Raw genomic sequence first — 16,973 nt, forward strand, 5'->3', positions numbered from 1 at the left:
TCTGAAGGGCACAGAAAAAACAAAGCCCAGAAGGCAGTATGAAATGAATGCCCATGATTAAAATAGTAGCAGAATAAATGCAAATATTGTTTATAGGTAAAACTGTTGAAGGATATGATTGCTATAATGAATTCAAGTCAAGCTCTAATGTCTTAAAGTACTTTGTCTACTCTTTTGAGTTATTTCAGCTCCAAGGAAATCATACCCTACTCTGAACAACTTCCACATACTGATTCACGTGAGGTCTTAAATATGAAACTTCTCTGGCTTAAGTCAGCCAGGCTGGAGGACTGGCTTTGAACCGCTGCTACAGACTGGCTTTGTGACCTCACATAAGACATTTTGCATTTTAGTTTTCTTCTTTCCACAGAATGTGGATAGTGCTATTAAATATTCTGAGGCTTAATTAATAAATAATTGTAATGTACGATGATTCTAGACTGAGAGTGGCTAAGAAAGCATGAGCACACAACCCAGAACATCCTAAAATGCTTCACTGCACTGCCCAGCAAGCTTCAAAACACTGGGAGCTGCTGGGGGAGTTTCTCATGCTTTTAGGTTCCAGCTGATCCTTCCTCCCCCAGCTGCCTTAAACAATTAGAAAGAGAGGCACAATATAACACAGATACAACAGCAGTTTGAGCACAGAGCTCCTGGGTCGGCAGGAACTAGTGATTCCTTTGCAGCCTTTAGCAGCTCTGCCAATCTCCATCTTCCCATTTCCTTTTATCCAAAGTGTAATGGCAGCATTTGGACCCCCATCTTCCAAAGGCATTATAGTGGTTTCTAAGTTATGACCTTCCAAAGACATAAAACACATGCCAGGGTTTTTTGTTGTTGTTTTGGTTTTTGTTTGGTTGTTTTTTTCGATTTCCTTCAAACAGCAGAACCACTCATTCAGTCTGACCTTTGTCGGAACTAAGAAACTATAGTACTAAATTCTTTCTTGCTATGAAATTTAAATATGGATTAGTTAAAAAATTTCTGGTCAAAAGGGATTGTTTTTCCAATAGATTTCATAAAATACTTCTAAATGCATTACCTGCTTTAAAAAGCAGTTTTTCTACGCTGGAAACCAATTCTACCATGCCTCACAAAATGAAATTGCTAATTACAACTGAAATCTTAGATGTTTATTCCAACATAAAGCTAAGCTGTTTTCAGTCCAAACTTACCATTTGCTCAAGTGCACAAAAGTTACATCATTTGAACACAGCTTTCCCAGACTGATGGTAGGAATCTGAATGAGGTCCTTTATTTCCTGTGCTGTAACAACCAGGCTGCCCTAATTAAACAGCTTACACATGACAGCTAAGTCACTTCCATCAGCACAGTATTAGGCATATTCCAGCCCGTAATTTCAGGTGTCAAGACTTCTACTTCAGTGAAGTGTTTATTATTAGTCTAACTATCGTTATTGATTTCTGCAATGCCTCTCTCTGCTCTAATTTGCTTCACAGAATTATGAGCCATATACTGACCTCAGGAATGCAGAAGCCATTATGACCATGTGAACTACTCTCCACCACCGTTCACTAGATAATATTCTGCACCTCCCAAAGGCAGGAGATTAGGTAGGTAACAAACGTCCTAAAATCTTTCTGTATTTAGGAGCAGAGGGTCTGCCATTTCAATATTGTTTGTACAGATATCACTGAACTTGTACCTCCAAACCAGAAGTTAGCTGGGGAGCAACAGGGTAGAGTTCCTCCTTTGAAAGAAAGCCATTAATATACTCCAGAGTTCAGGTGTAACTGGCAAAGAGTTAAAATTAAATACATACTAAAGTAAGTAATGGGAAAAAAAAAAAAAGTCACATAATTTTAATAAAGAGGGGGAAAAAAAAGAACAGGGCAAAAGTACAGCCATGATGTCAAATAGCTTAGGTCTCCAGGAGATTTATTTTTATCTACTTACAGGAACTTATTTTTCCAAGATGTGGGAAAAAATATTCTGGCCGAGAAGATAATTCCGTTTAATTATTTAAATCACAATTCTTGCCTTACAGTTTTGCTCAGTTCAAGTCACTTGTCTGTAGTAAGACAGCATATCATCTAAACTTTGGTAAAGCGGTTCCTGATTTTGAGTGTTGCTGCTGTCAGCCTGCGCTGAAGGTGTCGCATCTTGAGCGCTGCAGCCGCAGGCCTGCATCCCTGGCGGCACATCTTGAGTGCTGCAACTGCAGGCCTGCGCTGATGGCGGCGCATCTTGGGTGCTGCAGCTGCAGGCCTGCATCCCTGGTGGCATGTCTTGGGCGCCACAGTTGCAGCCCTCCATCCCCGGTGGGACTTCCTGGGTGCTGCAGCTGCAGCTCTCCATCCCTGGTGGGACATCTTGGGTGCTGCAGCTGCAGCCCCCCATCCCTGGTGGGACATCTTGGGTGCTGCAGCCGCATGCCTGCATAGCTGGCGGCACATCTTGGGTGCCGTAGCCATAGCCCTGCATTGGATATGCCATATCATGAGTGCTGTAGCCATAAGCGTTCATTGGTGGCATCATGCCTTGAGCGCCGTAGCCGTAAGCCTGCATTGGAAATGGCATTTCATGAGTGCCATAGCCATAAGCCGGCACTGATGACAGCACACCTCGAGTGCCATAGCCGTACGCCTGCATCGACGGCGGTGCACCTTGAACACCATAGCCATAAGCCTGTGCTGATGGCATTGTATCGTCATCCTCACTGCTGTCATCCTCCTCTGATGATGGCGCTTGAGTGGCACTGCCACGGGCCCCGGTTGACACCGGCTCATTTTGAACATTGCTGTTGTAAGCCCGCGCTGATGGCGGCACATTCTCAGTGCTGCTGCCATTGACCTGCGCTGATGGCGTCTGTTGGTTTTGTGTTGTCTCTGTTTCTAGTTTTTCAGAGGAACTTTCAGGACTGCTTGAATTCTGACTTCTGTAATCATCATCTTTCTTTTGTCCCAGAAAGTAATCAGAAGGTGGCGCAAATTCTGGATCTCGTTCATCTCTGAGTTCTTCCTGTTTCTTTGACCATTGTCCAAACATCAGTTCTGTTAGAAACAGGGAAAAAGGTAGATTGAATATAGAATTCAAGGTCTGAAGACCAGTCAGAAAGGAGGGAAAACAAATTAGCAAGCAGAGAGGATGCAGCTGTGAGAAGCCATCTGAAGTTCCTTTTCCATCTAGGACGAGATTGCTAGCTAAGCTGACAGTCCACTTCCCTTACAGAGCAGGAATGAAAGCATGGAGCATTAAAGATAACCCCCATCCTCTATATAACTCATCCTAGTCACTTTAAGATCCTTTAACAATGTGGTCATTGGTTATGAAAAACAACTAATTAGTTAGGGGTGAATCAAAATACAAACCAAGCAAAGCATTAATAGCTTAGTTATTAGAAGATGGAGAAGATGAGATGATCTCTAGTGGCAAAAAAACAGTAACTTCTTCCTGTCATCATGTAGCACAAACTACAGAAACACATCAAGAAAGACAGTAAGTCTTATGAACAGAATGAAATTTTTCATTCTGTCAAGCTCTCTGGATCATCCAGAAATGGAATAACTCATATAGAAGAAAAAATTCTGGGGACATTATAGCAGCTACTGGAACTAAGGCAAACCTTGCCAATCACTGCACTGCACACTAGACAGTCATCAGTACAAAGGGAGAGTATTTCATTGCTTCTCATTCGTACCATACTTTGTCACAAAATAGAAATGAAAGTAGCATTGTGCACACGCTTCCAATAAATGTTTCTGAAACTACATTTCCTTACCTTTGCCTTTATCCCACTCTCGGACATAAGGCACGCCAGGCTTTGTATCTCTTCTCTCCTGAATAACAACCTCAACCTTTCTACTTGCTGCAGTAACTTTCGGAGCTTCTGGTTCCTCAGTAACGCCTTTCAGCTCTATGTTACAGAAAGAGAGAGTAGTTTTTGTTAGTAACGGGATAAAATCTATATGAACTTCATAGGAGGAACAGGAACCAAGAGTTATTTGCATTTATAGAGCTCATACTAGTTATCTAATTTCATTCTAATAATGAAATGCATCTGAGTTGGGAGGTGATTTTTTTTTTAATTATTGCATATTAGTTCAGAAAAGATAATGGGTAACCCAGATAACAATCAGGAAACCTATCTGCCAAAAGACACTTCATTATCTTTGTAATTGTATCAGAAAGGCTGCTGAAAATCTATTGCATAATAAACCAAAAAGGAATGTGTTGAGTGTTATACTGAAATTAGAAAATCAAGTAAAAATAAGAACATTAGCGTGTTATCTCCATTTTATTAACTGGAGAAAGCAATTTGCATTCTGAACAACAGTAACAGCAGTGGCACATTACTGTTGTTTCCAGAACTCTTCACAGTTAATTGCTTGCATAGAATTCTGCCATAATGAAATAATAGCCACATTTTACAGGGGGAGACAGTACAAGTGACAGGCAGTGTCATATGGGAGACAGTGCAGAGATGGGATAAGAACTCAAATTCATCATCCTAAATCCTAAAGTCAGCTGGATGTTCAATTTTCAGACAGCACTGAAACTCTATGAGTCTATATTATATGATATCAAAATTAACTTGTTATTACCTCTTATTCTACTTCATCTTAAAAAACAAAAAAACAGTAAAATTTCAGCCACTCTAACCTCAACCTGCATAATTAACACACATAATTCCTGCTCTCAGGTGTGAATGAAAAAAAGCCTACGATTTACATACCACATTTCTATCTGCATTATTAAGCTACTTCTGGCATGATTTTACATCTATACACAATTATATGAACTCTCACTATCTTAACAGTCATACTAATTGTATATATAGGATACATAATACCAATATATTGAATGTCCAACCCTGAATCAATTAGAGTATATGTGTCCATCAATCAAGTACAAGATGAAATGGCAAGCACTTAACTTAAAAAGGCAGCAGATCATACCTGCATTCTCCAGTTTTAATGCCTCTTCTTCTAATCCAGCTTCCCTTAACTTCTTAATCTTCCGTGCTCGAAGTTTAGACAGCCTTGCATCTAGAGCTGCCTTCCTTTTTTCTTTCAACTGTTCACGCTTAGTTCTCTGATCAAGTGTCTTAACAGCAAAGGAAAACATGAATTAATCTTCATTCATTATTATAATAATGTTCCTTCACTAAACAACTAAAAGCAATCCATATCAAGTACTATGTTTCAACACAGAAAAAGAGGCCCAATTATTTTCAGAGTCAGCCACAGGCATCCCCTAGTATAAGACTGATACAATCAACCGAACACAGTGACCACTGAAACTAGGATGTTTATTCTTTAAACTCTTACCTGCTCTCTTAGCATATCCAGTGTTGCCCGTTGTTTATTCCTAAGTTCTTTGTCACGAGAAAAGGCAAAGTAACCAACGCCAAGCTGCCTGGCCTCTGAAAAGAAGAAGTTACACTCAGTTTAAAATTGACAGTAACTACAAGGACCATACACCCTACTTTCACGCACTGAATTACTCCCAACAACGCACAACTCATTAGTTTCAGATGGCTAAAAAGGGCTTGTTTTAGATGATGTATGTAGATTCCTGAAGAACACAGGAGGGGGATAATGAAATTTGAAAAACAGATTTGAAAAAAATACAATTTGAGGAAAAATAAATCTAGATTTATATACTGGCAATTTGAATGGTTATTACACGTGGCTTAACACACACCTACACTTTGCCATATAGGTACAAGAAATAATTTTCCTTTGCTTTCTCTAAAACTAATCTCCTTGGTGATATCAAGAGAAGTGATATAAAGTATGGAAGTATACCGTTTTCTCGAATGTCCTCATAATGTATGGGTCCTATGGGTTTTCTGAGGGCTTCTTCTTCTTCTTTTTCCCACTGCTGTCTCTGAAGTTCTCTTCTCATGTCTTCAGATAACAGAGTAGTCCCATCAGGGCCTTGCCTAATTAAAAAAAGGACAAACAAGGTTAGGGATTACAGAGCAGAATTTACTAGTTTTATGGTATTGAACAGCAAAAGTATGACTGGGTCTGACCCACTATTGCAGTTTTTACATAACATAGATCATTGTAGGCACCATTTAGCGATGCAGCATTGATGACTATCATACATGGTGAAGACAGAAATACAAAATTACCTCTGAAACAATGTACTAATAGAACATGTTGTTAAAAGACTTAAACAGAGTCATATTCTTTCTCACAGGCTTTATGAAAACATTATCAAATGACAGAATGGGAGATTAAATAATCACTTTTATTGGCATCTGTTGGGATTCTAGCAATCACATATAGAAACATTTCAGATTTAACGTAAGAAAACGAAAAGTATTTGAAATAGCAAAAAGCTAGCCATTAATTTACCCTAGAAGTCCATGCCAAATGTTAACACCCCATACGGGAAATATTTTTGTTTTCCCAAGAGAAGCAGCAGGATATTTTTCTTTTATTGTCTAGCAAAAGCTGGTTTTGCTAACCATCATCTGTATCAATGCAGAGACTGCAATTTCAAAGCACTCGTGTCCACTTTATGTTTAAAATATAGAGCACACACTAATGAGTTGTTAGTGTGAATGAATTTTCACTTCAGCAACAGTAAGGGCTCAGCTGAGGTCACTTTTTGTTATTTTCTGGAAACAATTCTGCCATAATAATTTTAACAGAAGAGCTCTTAAACAGCTGTTTAACAGAAAAGCAAAACCAAACAAACGGAGATCTAACATTCACTTTGAGTATCATGATGAATTTGGAATGACTAAAGGACTATCATCGCTTTCCAGGTTAAACAGAACCAGGAATCACTTCTCTGGGATGTTCTGGAAGGTACAATAAAATACAATTTTCATACAAGTACCACAGTTTTAAAAGATGCATCAAGTATCTGAGAGACTGCTATGCCAATTTATTAGAACTTCTCTGTGCAAACTATGCTCCTTAAGTGATGTTTTAGATTTAGTCAACATTTACATCAAAAAGCATCCCGTAGTAGTTTATTAGAAATTTCATTGGGGGTTTTATTTGATATTCATGGTCTCCATTTTGTTGCAATTTAAAACCAATACACCAGTCTCTTATTTCAAATTGCCAGCTGCCAAGGTGAAATAAAATAGAAGCCTCGGAATACCACAGGAATTTATAATAGAAAGATTTTATAAAATCACAGTAATGCACAATTTCTCTGTAGCTACTCTATTTTTTAAGACAAAACGTTGTAACCAGCAGAAGTTTGTCTAAAGTAAATCTATAGAAAGAAGTAGCATCAACAATTCCGGATTGAGAATGGGGTAACAAAGCAAAACCTTTCTTCCTTCTCATTAAAAACATATATTGTACATACTGCAAGGAGCATGCACTTCCATTAGAGAAACTACACCTTTTCCCTTGAAGTTCCTGGTCCATTTTAAGCAGACTTGGCAAATCCTTCTTCATACAGCGTCTAGATCGGCCCAAGAAATCAACATAATCAACCCTGTAATGAAAGCAAAGGAAATTTGATGCAGAACTTATAATTGCAGATTTAGAGAACTCTTAACCAGAAGACAGAAGCAGTAACACTTTCCATTCATCCCCTCTCAGTCTCTCTGTATGTGACAGTTTATTCTACCTTTCAATTAACAGAGGTTACATTTTGAACAGGGCACACACAGTTTTATCACAGACATTTACTCAATCTCACTTCGTGCCAGCTGTTTGCCTTGACAATCCAATGCAGTAAAAATATGTTCAAAATTTACAATGTCACGCAGTTTTCACACTAAAATGAAACTGAGCCTAGTACTTGCTTCCCATGGTGAAAATAATGATGCAGCATTGACTTCTTGTGGATATGAATTGGTACAATATACTTCAATTATCAGTCTAAAACTCATTTAGAATAGGCTGATAGCATTCACTCAGCTGGCATAACAAAGGCTGACTAAAATGCAAGCAAAATGTTCCTTTGAAGCACATATTGTACTTCTTATTCAACTCTTTGTAGTACTGAACACTTAATTTACAGTTGTCAAAAATCCAGTAAGAGCTATACTATTGTCCTGTAATGCTAGAAAGTTCCTCAGCATCCAGCTGCCTTAATTATCCCATTCTAAAGAATTAATATTACACCTGAAAAAGTATGACTGGCAAGCTAGTTGCCAAACCCCAAACTTTTAAAGAACTGTGCTTTTAGTAAGGTCTTTTACATAATTTCTAGGGATATCTACAGCTCAGTACATGCTCAATACTTATTTTTTTTTAAATAAAGTAAGATCAGTAGGAAAAAAGAAAAAAGTCTACATTCTCTACAGTCAAGATCTAACTATGGCTGCTGAATAATTAGCATTAATTATGATAGCACCTAAATATCCTCATTAGGATATGGCCTCACTGAGATGGACAATATATTAATAATAATACGTATCACAGAAGTGAGACATAAGCAATGACAGAAAAGCACCATGTGAATGGTAAAATATATCAGTGTAAATTTCTGACACTTTACACTGATGAAAGCACCACGCAGTTGGAGCCCATCGCCCAGCAGTACCAACCATTCTTCGTCTGGGTCCTCGGGTGGTGGTATTTCCATTTCAGGTTGAGTTTCCTCATCATCTGTCTCTTTTTCTAAAGTCTTTCTAGCAGCTTCGCTCTGATGCAGCTCCTGTACTTCGTGCTGTTTGTCTATGATCTTCTGAGTGAAATCCACTAGATACAAATCCTCAGTTTCTTCGTCTAAGGCAGAAAATTGATTCTTAGAGAACAGCCATTAAAAGAACAGAACTGAGCACAAAATCCATGCAAAATAGCCACAATTGGCTTTTCAGCTGCCATCAATGCCCTTGGCCACACTATTGGGGAATACTTAAATCTCATCCAGTACCCAACAAACTCCACAGTGATAAGCTCTATTTCTGCATAGAAATTTGAGGATATTTTAAAGCAATCGTTTGTGTACAATACAGAAAAGGTGGTAATCTTTGCACTAAAACATTCTCTGCTCATTAACTATTTCAGAAGTATAGCGTTTGTTATGTAACAGTTAAAATACTTTTCTGATGCTTGACATTCGGTGTGTTGGCAGTAGTTAAGCAATCACTAGTGTACTTCTTAAACCAGTAAAGTGGTGAAGTCATATAGACAAAGAAAACATATGGTAAAGAAAATAGAGATTAATCGCAACAAGATTTAATAATTACTTCTTGCAAGGGACTGAATGAGAGAAGAAAGGGACAGATTAGAATTCTCCAACCCTATCAGCTGCACGACTGGCATTCACATATGGACCAGCCAGACTCCTCTCGTTCTCCTCTTCACAAAGGTCCAAGAATTAGAATGCAGGACGGAATATCAGTAACGCAATCCAAAGACTGCATAATGGAGAATAAATTGATTTTGTTTCTCTAAGATTCTTTACTGAAAAACTAGAATATATTCCACCCACTTAATGAATGAGTGGAACAAGGCCATAGTGCTTTACTAGAACAGGCTGTCCTTCAGAAAGTAATTTTATTTCCTCTAGTACCTATATGTTGCCTCCCTTTCAAAGAGGAATAATCTATGTAAAACACTTTGCATAATAACTCCCCCCCCAAATTTCTAATGTAAGAAAAGCAGTGAATTCATACTGTAGCTGCTGTAAATCACCTGTAAATCACAAAAATACCAACTTTTAGTGTGAACTTTACAAACAAATTACATATATGTATTTATATGCCTACATATATATATATATATATATATATATATATATATATATATAAAAAAGTCATTTTAGACCAGTTTTGTTCACCTGGGAAGTCGCCTTTTGTCATTTTCTCATACAGCTTTGCTTTCTCTTCCAGCTTCTTCCTGAAAAATAAAAAAACCCAACATTGCAATCCCACCAATTCCAAACACAGTTCAAAATGACCAATTTAGCCTTAGATAAATGGAACAGGAAAGTACCAAAGGTGCTTGAAATGTTTACTAGAAGCTGACTTATGCCTGTTTTTTGTTTTGAAACTTAACTGACTTTTCTGAAGATACAGAGATACCCAGTTCCAGGGTTGATCCTGAAAATAATTTTAGTGTAGTCACAGAATTAATCTTAAGTGTAATTTGTCAAGTAGGCAGGAAGATGATGTTACAAGTATTCCAGCTCCATCTAACTACTACAGTCTGTCAGATAAATACTGGGAACTAGGCCGTTATTTGCAAGTATGAGATACTGAAATACTGTTTCACAGGGAAAAAAAAAAAAAAGGAAAGATATAACATGGAGTTACACTTATTCTTAGAAAATGAAGAGAAAATCTGAAAACCTTAACTAATTTCTGGAATGGTAGAAGACAATTTTGAAGAACTAGAAACTGCTTATAGAAAAATAGAAAAAGACTTATAAATTGCATTTTCAACATGTCTTATTGTACAACTAACCCAATTAGAAGATGAGTCAAATCTTGCAGAAAAATGAGCTGTTTTCTGTCAAGTCCAAGAATTTGCTATAGAATTCTAATGTATCGCTGGCTTTTAATTCTAAAGATGGCTTTCAGAAATCAGCAACCTGACATACTTCAACAACTATGATAAGGTGAGGACAGGCATTCCTCGACTGTGAGGCTGCGGGGATGCAGTTTGTACATTACTGGTAAAGACCATGGAATTGCTGCTGGTCTTACAGTTTGGTCTAATGAGAACTGCTGGTCCAAAACATCCATATCTTGCTTTACGTGCTTTTCTAAACATGGAAATACAAGGTCTACAAAGCAGTCCTTGCTTACAGACCCAAAGAGTTACCTTGATTTATCTAATATGTCATCCTCTTCTGTCTTCTGCTCAACATCTTTCTCAGCTCGATTTGCAACTCCTGTGTTTTGTTTGTTCCAGATGCTTGGTTTCTGTGGAGCACAATTTTATAACAACAAATAAAGAAATCAATAGAAATATTGAAATGGTAATGATTAAACTATATTTCACCTCCATATTTCATCCTCCGTCCTTCAGAGAAGCACATGAAATCTCAGAGAAAAACAAGAAACATTTTTTCCTATCATTACAAAAGCTGTTCCTTCCTGGGAAACAGAGATTAAGTGGCAATTTAGATAGGCAGAAAGATAAGTTTTCTGCTGTGCACAAGAATCCCACCTGGAAATTAAATTTAAAGAACATTCTCATCAGAAGATTTCACATTTGAATAGCGACACAGCTCTGAATATTTATTTACTTAGGTCTGAATAGGAACTTTCTTACTTTAAGGATAAAGAATGACAAAAACATTAATGGAAAAATAGTTCTACCTTATTAGAAGTTTTGGGCTTTGCAAAGATGCCAGCATCTTTCAACAGCTTTTCTTTCTTGAATTCTTCTTGCTTTCGGAAGAGTTCTGCTTTGAGATCTACCAACTGCATCAGCAGCAAAAGAAGCAAATAAATAACCAAGACATATCACACAAATATTCATCAGTTACTGTAATAAAGTAATAACTGTATTTCTAGTAAAACAGTCTGGATTTGCAGTTATATGAGCATTTCATTGCATTTTTATGTGGAACTTGGAAGCACTGATCCATCACAAAGTTCACTCTTAAGTTTACAGCAAACAATATACAAAAAACACAGAATATAAATAGTTATTAAGGATTTAAATCTATCTATTTATCTATCTTTGACCCTTTGAATCATAATGGGAATAAGAGAGACATAATTCCGTATGGATTTTACCAGCCCCCTGATGGCAAGCAAATAAAGAGGGACTAATGAAATAACACTACTGAATTTGAAAAGGAAACTTCTAACCATTAGATAATGATTAAAATCCTGTCTCAGAATATAACTGATAAAAGTTTGCTTTCATAAAATACATATACTTTACCATGGTTTTGCATAATCTTTATCTAGTTTCAGATTGTTTTTTAATAACTATATAAGCAGCATTGCCATCTCTGACCAACACCCATCTCATCTTTTATTAGGAAACAACAGAAGCTGCTGGGATGTTGCCTTGAAATTACACTAAAAAACCAAGTCTGTTAGAGGATATCACGCCACTGCAGGTCCTATGGAAGACAAATTTCACCCAGGTACATTAAATCAGGAAAGTGGACTTTGGTATTAACATTTGTCCCAAACGCTAAAGCATTTGCTTTTCAAGTCCCTGTAGCAATGACATGTAGTGTTGTAAATTAACACCTTTTAAAATTTTTTTCTGAATGCTTTGAAGTGATCACCTAAAACTTCAATTTTAAATGTTTCATATACAACAACCCACAGTTTATTTGGAAAAACGAAGTGTTTGGCAGCAACCTCTTTCTAAGGGGCTACTGGAGCGTGCACATGAGGCAGCACCTCACTGGCCCTTTGCCAAGGCCCTCTGCCTCCTGTTCCTTAGAAAAACTCAGGAAGTAAACTGGGATTTCACTCTCACCCCCCTATTTTACCATCACAGCAGAAATGGGGACGGACTCTGCCCTGGCACACTCAGACTACGAGCACAGCGTCACCCTTTACATCTGCATTGGCTTGAGCGGGCACTGCAGTGGGGGAGTCACAAAACAGCCCCCGATGTGCTGATATCCCTGGAGACATCCCAGGCTGGACGGGGCTCTGAGCAACCTGGTCTGGGTGCAGATGGCCCTGCTCACGGCAGGGGTTGGACTGGGTGAGCTGGGAAGGTCCTTCCAACCCAGACTGCCCTGTGGTTCGATGGGAGCGGCCCAGCCGCACGGCCTGCGCCGGCCCCGGTGACAGGGCACGCCTGGCCCCCTCACACCCGAACGACAGACCCTCCCGGGGATGGGCTTCTTTTCCTTCGTCGCGGCCGTGGCCACGTTCGCTCACTCACCGAGGAGGCGGCCACATCCAGCGGCTTCTTCCTCCGGTCCATGGCGGCCTCCGCTCCCCCGGCTAACCCGCCTTCTTCCCCGCTTTGCGGCTTTACCGTAAAGCGCAGCGCTATTGCGACAGCGCGGCTGAGGGCAGACGGGCCCTCCCCGCCGCCATTTTTGGGAGGTCAGGGGCGGGCGGGCGGAGAAGGGAGCGGTGCTGGGGGTGCGGAGCGAAGGTGCGCGGGTTCCCGGCACCTCCAGTTGTCCCGGCCGCGGTCAGCCTGGAGCTGCAGCCGCAGGGCAGGCTGCGAGTGAGCCGGGTGGCTCAGTGCTGGGGAGGTGAGACCTGAAATGCCCCTAGGAGCTGGAGACAGCCACGTCCTCCAGCGCTAGGCTGGGTTTAGCCCCGTGACTGCTGCCTGGTTTAAACCGAGCACTTCGGTTGAAGTGCGGTGGCCGTCCTGCTGTCCTTGGCCCTCTGCCCGCACGGGTCGGTGCTGAGGGAGCTTGGAGTTGGTGAGCCACAGCTTGGCAGGATTGACAAATGTGGTCCATGATCCCCAAATACAAACCCACCTACATGACACCCAAATACAAACCCACCTACATGATCCCCAAATACAAACCCACCTATGTATGGCAGAGCCAGCCCTTCAACCTCAGAGATGAGCACAAGTCACTCTCCAGGAGCAAGATTCAGTGTTTTACTGGGTGGCTCATTGCATTGTTATCATCCCCACAAAGAAAAAGGACTGTCTGATAGGTTTTAATTCAAAGCGATTCTGAAGATCATAATTATCTGGAGCTGCAAGAGGAATCTGCCTTTCACTTGTCTTTAATAAAGTGGAAAAATATAAGGTGCTCTGATGTTGTTGCTTGGCAATATGACAGCTGATAGAAGCGTCAGATACAGTTCTTTTGATTTTTTTAAATGCATTGCTTTTGTGTTCGGGAAGCTGGATCAGGCCCATATTTAAATAGTTTATGGACACAGAGTTGCGAATCTGACAGAGATCCTCATTTGTTAAGTAAACTACACCTGTATTCCAGGGAGTGTGAAGTGTTCAATTCCAAAAGAAGCACTTTGTGGCCCTAGTGAAGCTGTCTTGCTTTTGGAAGAAGGGAAAATGGTGGGAGACAACAGATACAGAAAAGTGCAGCTCATATTAGAGCCATAAGGTTTAATATTTTAATCTTCAATGGAAGAAGATAAATGAGCATTACTGAAAAATAGGACAAAGGGAGGAAAACATCTGTGTTGTTCTAATTAAACCTCACTTCAACAAATCATGCATTGATGTCTGTTCAGACCTCACCTAGCGACAATACTGAGAAATCAGCCCGAAGAGTGTATGTGAGGCCACAAACGACTATGCCACAAGCAAAACTGTTTGCAAACTAATTCTTGTAACATGCGAGATCCAGAAGTGTTTCTTTCATTCACAGCAAAGGTTACATCTCTTCCTGAGATAAAGTCTCAGCACATATATTTTTTTTACTTACTTCTGTACATTTTCCTAAAGGCACCTGAAGCACATCCCTGTTTCTGTATTTTAGCACTGCATTTACAGAAGTGTTGAATTGCTGCAGCAAAGCAACAACAAAAATCTGAGAACCATTTGGTCAAAAGTCTAGCTGGACACCATGGTTTTTTTTTTCTTCAGGAAGACTAAAAATTAAATATGTTTGGGTACGTAATTAGCAGATGTGCAAGTTAGGAATACAATTGTAATTCTTTGATAAATGTTTGATTTTTTTCCCCACGATCCTAGGCAGAAAAATCAAAACTAGAAGTGGTGCATAAGAACAGTGTTTGTAACCTCTTTCTGGCACACATGTGGCTCTTTGGTTTTTTCCCTCTTGGGTTACAAGCTGCAATGCCAAACTGCTTTTGTGCTGGTTTATTTTTGCTTGCAAACTCCGAAGTGGGGACAAATCTGATTGTGACTTAATGCAAAATTGAAATGAGATCTAAAATAGCCTTGTCCTGTTCTATGGGAGCCTCTATTTTATGTGCTGTTTTATAATGAACTTGAAATCATGTTTTGTGTCAACAATATTGCTCTCCTCTTTTTGCAAGTGTTCTGAGAGAGGGAGTGCTGTTATGTTCTACTTGTGTAGAAATTGTAGTTCCTCTCAAATACAGCTAGAAAGTAGGAATTCCCTAAAAGCATCCAACAACTTAGATCAGAAATAGGCTCAATGCCATCTTACAACAGAATCCGTAGGAGGGACATAGTTATTGCAACTGAAATTAGCCTAGAAAATGGATACTAATAGCTATGATATTTTTTAGGATTCATTTTAGCAAGCCTTGATGAAAATGGGCATAATGACCATCCCTCCTTTGGGGAGCTTGTGTGCATGTTCTTAAGCCTGACAGTCATAAGAAAAAACTGCATACCAGTTCCAAAGATGAGAAGGTTTCTCACTATTTTCCAGTACCAAGGGATATAAATACATTTTCTAAACTGGAGATGTAAGAAGCAAGCAAGTTCCAAAGAAAACTGCCTTATTGATTACATCAGAGGGCAGCTGTGGATATTTTCATCCCCTGAACAAGAACTCGAAGCTGTTGGACTACATTGTGTTGTGAATATATTGTTGTCTGTGGTTTCTGTGCAGCTGGCATAAAAGACAAACATGCCCTTTAAGAAATTGCTCAAGTCCTTGAGATTTACCCATTCATCTGTCCACCCTTCTCTCACCATCTGTTTCTTTTGCTGTGGACATGTGAAGTTGCTCCATCCCTGCAGCAAAACGCAGCCGGGATAGTTCTCAGTCGGGCTTTCACATGACGCAGAGTTTCCCTGTCTTGGCAAGCACAGATGGACTTGTCTCTCCGTCAAGGTGCAGCCCAATAAAGAAGACGTGTTTTGTGCTACAGCGGCACATCTGCAAGCTCCTTTGAGACACTACAGACTTGTATTTCTTTGTCTCTAGGTCTGGGATGCCGTGCTGGAAGAAGAGACTTGTTTTTTGTCTGCAGAGAATGCAGGACAGAGGTAAGGCAAGAGGGCAATATGACAGGCTTTAATCTAGGGGATGCTTATGAGAAGGGGTTGGGCTCAATGCTCCTTTTTCTGCTCATCAATACTGCTGTAGCTGCAGGATCCATCCCAAAAATTGTGACTTTTTATTTAAAAAAACCCCAAACCACAATACAGCTTTCCCATTAGAAAGCATATTTTTAACTTGAAATCTGTTCCTCTTCCAAAGTGCTGGTCCAGATCTGCGTGAAGGTGTTGTCAATGAATTCATGCCTGGGCTGCTTACAGCCCTGTCTTTAATCTGAACCTGGCCTAGCAGATACAGCTTTTACAGTGGTAAAGTTGTGTCTATTAAAAGGCAGCTACCAGAGCATAACAGTTGGAAACTTTAAAGCTCACGTACCTACTTCATGCTTTGTTTTTCTTCTTTTAAAGAAAACACTGGGATATTGATTGTGTCAGGTAGATAGACACATGCTCATTGCAGCTGTGACTTTCCAAAGAGGCTACTTTCTAGCTCTGAGTATAAACCCTGTTATTTATGTTCATTTAGTGTCAGGGTGATGATGTGAGCTGTATTTATATCACCTTCACTGCTTGTGAAATGCTTCTGTTTATATCCTGCTGTTTGAGCTGAATTATTTTAAACCAGCAGGCTCACGGCAGCAAATTCAGGTTTTCTGACATGGTGGCAGGAATCTGGGTCTTGTAGCACATTGTTACACTCCTTTGGAGGAGGGGGATAATTTATATTTACTAGCCTTAGCACAATATCGTTAAATTGCTGTTGGTGCTTTTAAAACGTATGTTGAATGGTGTCATTAAAGTGTGAACTGAGTGGGGTCTAAATCCAGTACAAAACAGCACATTTTTTTCCTTAGAACCACAGAAAACAAGCCAGAAGTTTCTCATTCATCTTCTGAGGCTATAAATGCCAAAGCATGTGTCTGTTTAAAGAATACATATGCATACATGTAAAATCTTTGTGCTGTTGGTTATCAGTGATCCTTGAATTGCACTTTGAGACGCAGACATGAAGCCATCTCTTCTGCACCCTTTCTGTTTGTACTTGACACCGAGCAGAAGATGGGCTGGCATAATTGAGCAAAATATGGCTCCGTGTGTGATTTCCTGATGCATACAAATGATTAAATCCACACACTTGGGCAGGACATATCTCTGACATATGATAATTTTTACCTTGATGCACTGGAGAGATTGAAATCAGCATAATTGGGT

The 16,973-nt window shown here is 39.6% G+C and overlaps 1 protein-coding gene across 1 annotated transcript; it reads right to left on the bottom strand.

Annotated features, from left to right (window-relative positions):
- Window positions 1-1,882: 1,882 nt before the first annotated feature.
- CCDC174 (coiled-coil domain containing 174) lies at window positions 1,883-12,867 on the bottom strand. Its single transcript, XM_005507543.4, has 11 exons — window positions 12,762-12,867; window positions 11,219-11,323; window positions 10,719-10,819; window positions 9,733-9,791; window positions 8,495-8,675; window positions 7,339-7,434; window positions 5,772-5,908; window positions 5,292-5,386; window positions 4,920-5,067; window positions 3,743-3,877; window positions 1,883-3,014 (listed from the first exon to the last, which is right to left on the bottom strand). Exons 1-11 carry the CDS (start codon window positions 12,801-12,803, stop codon window positions 2,020-2,022), a joined length of 2,094 nt encoding a protein of 697 aa, XP_005507600.3. The 5' UTR covers window positions 12,804-12,867; the 3' UTR covers window positions 1,883-2,019.
- Window positions 12,868-16,973: the final 4,106 nt, after the last annotated feature.

Source organism: Columba livia, chromosome 10 (assembly GCF_036013475.1).
Source record: "Columba livia isolate bColLiv1 breed racing homer chromosome 10, bColLiv1.pat.W.v2, whole genome shotgun sequence".
Classification (NCBI taxonomy): domain Eukaryota; kingdom Metazoa; phylum Chordata; class Aves; order Columbiformes; family Columbidae; genus Columba; species Columba livia.

Bases quoted from the DNA above. Each gene is read 5' to 3' on its own strand.
- CCDC174 (XM_005507543.4), bottom strand. From the start codon at position 12,803: ATGGACCGGAGGAAGAAGCCGCTGGATGTGGCCGCCTCCTCG. The intron at 5,387-5,771 runs GTATACTTCCAT...TCTTCTTTTCAG, and splicing joins TGAGGACATTCGAGAAAACG to AGGCCAGGCAGCTTGGCGTT. The intron at 5,068-5,291 runs GTAAGAGTTTAA...TTTGCTGTTAAG, and splicing joins TGGATATGCTAAGAGAGCAG to ACACTTGATCAGAGAACTAA.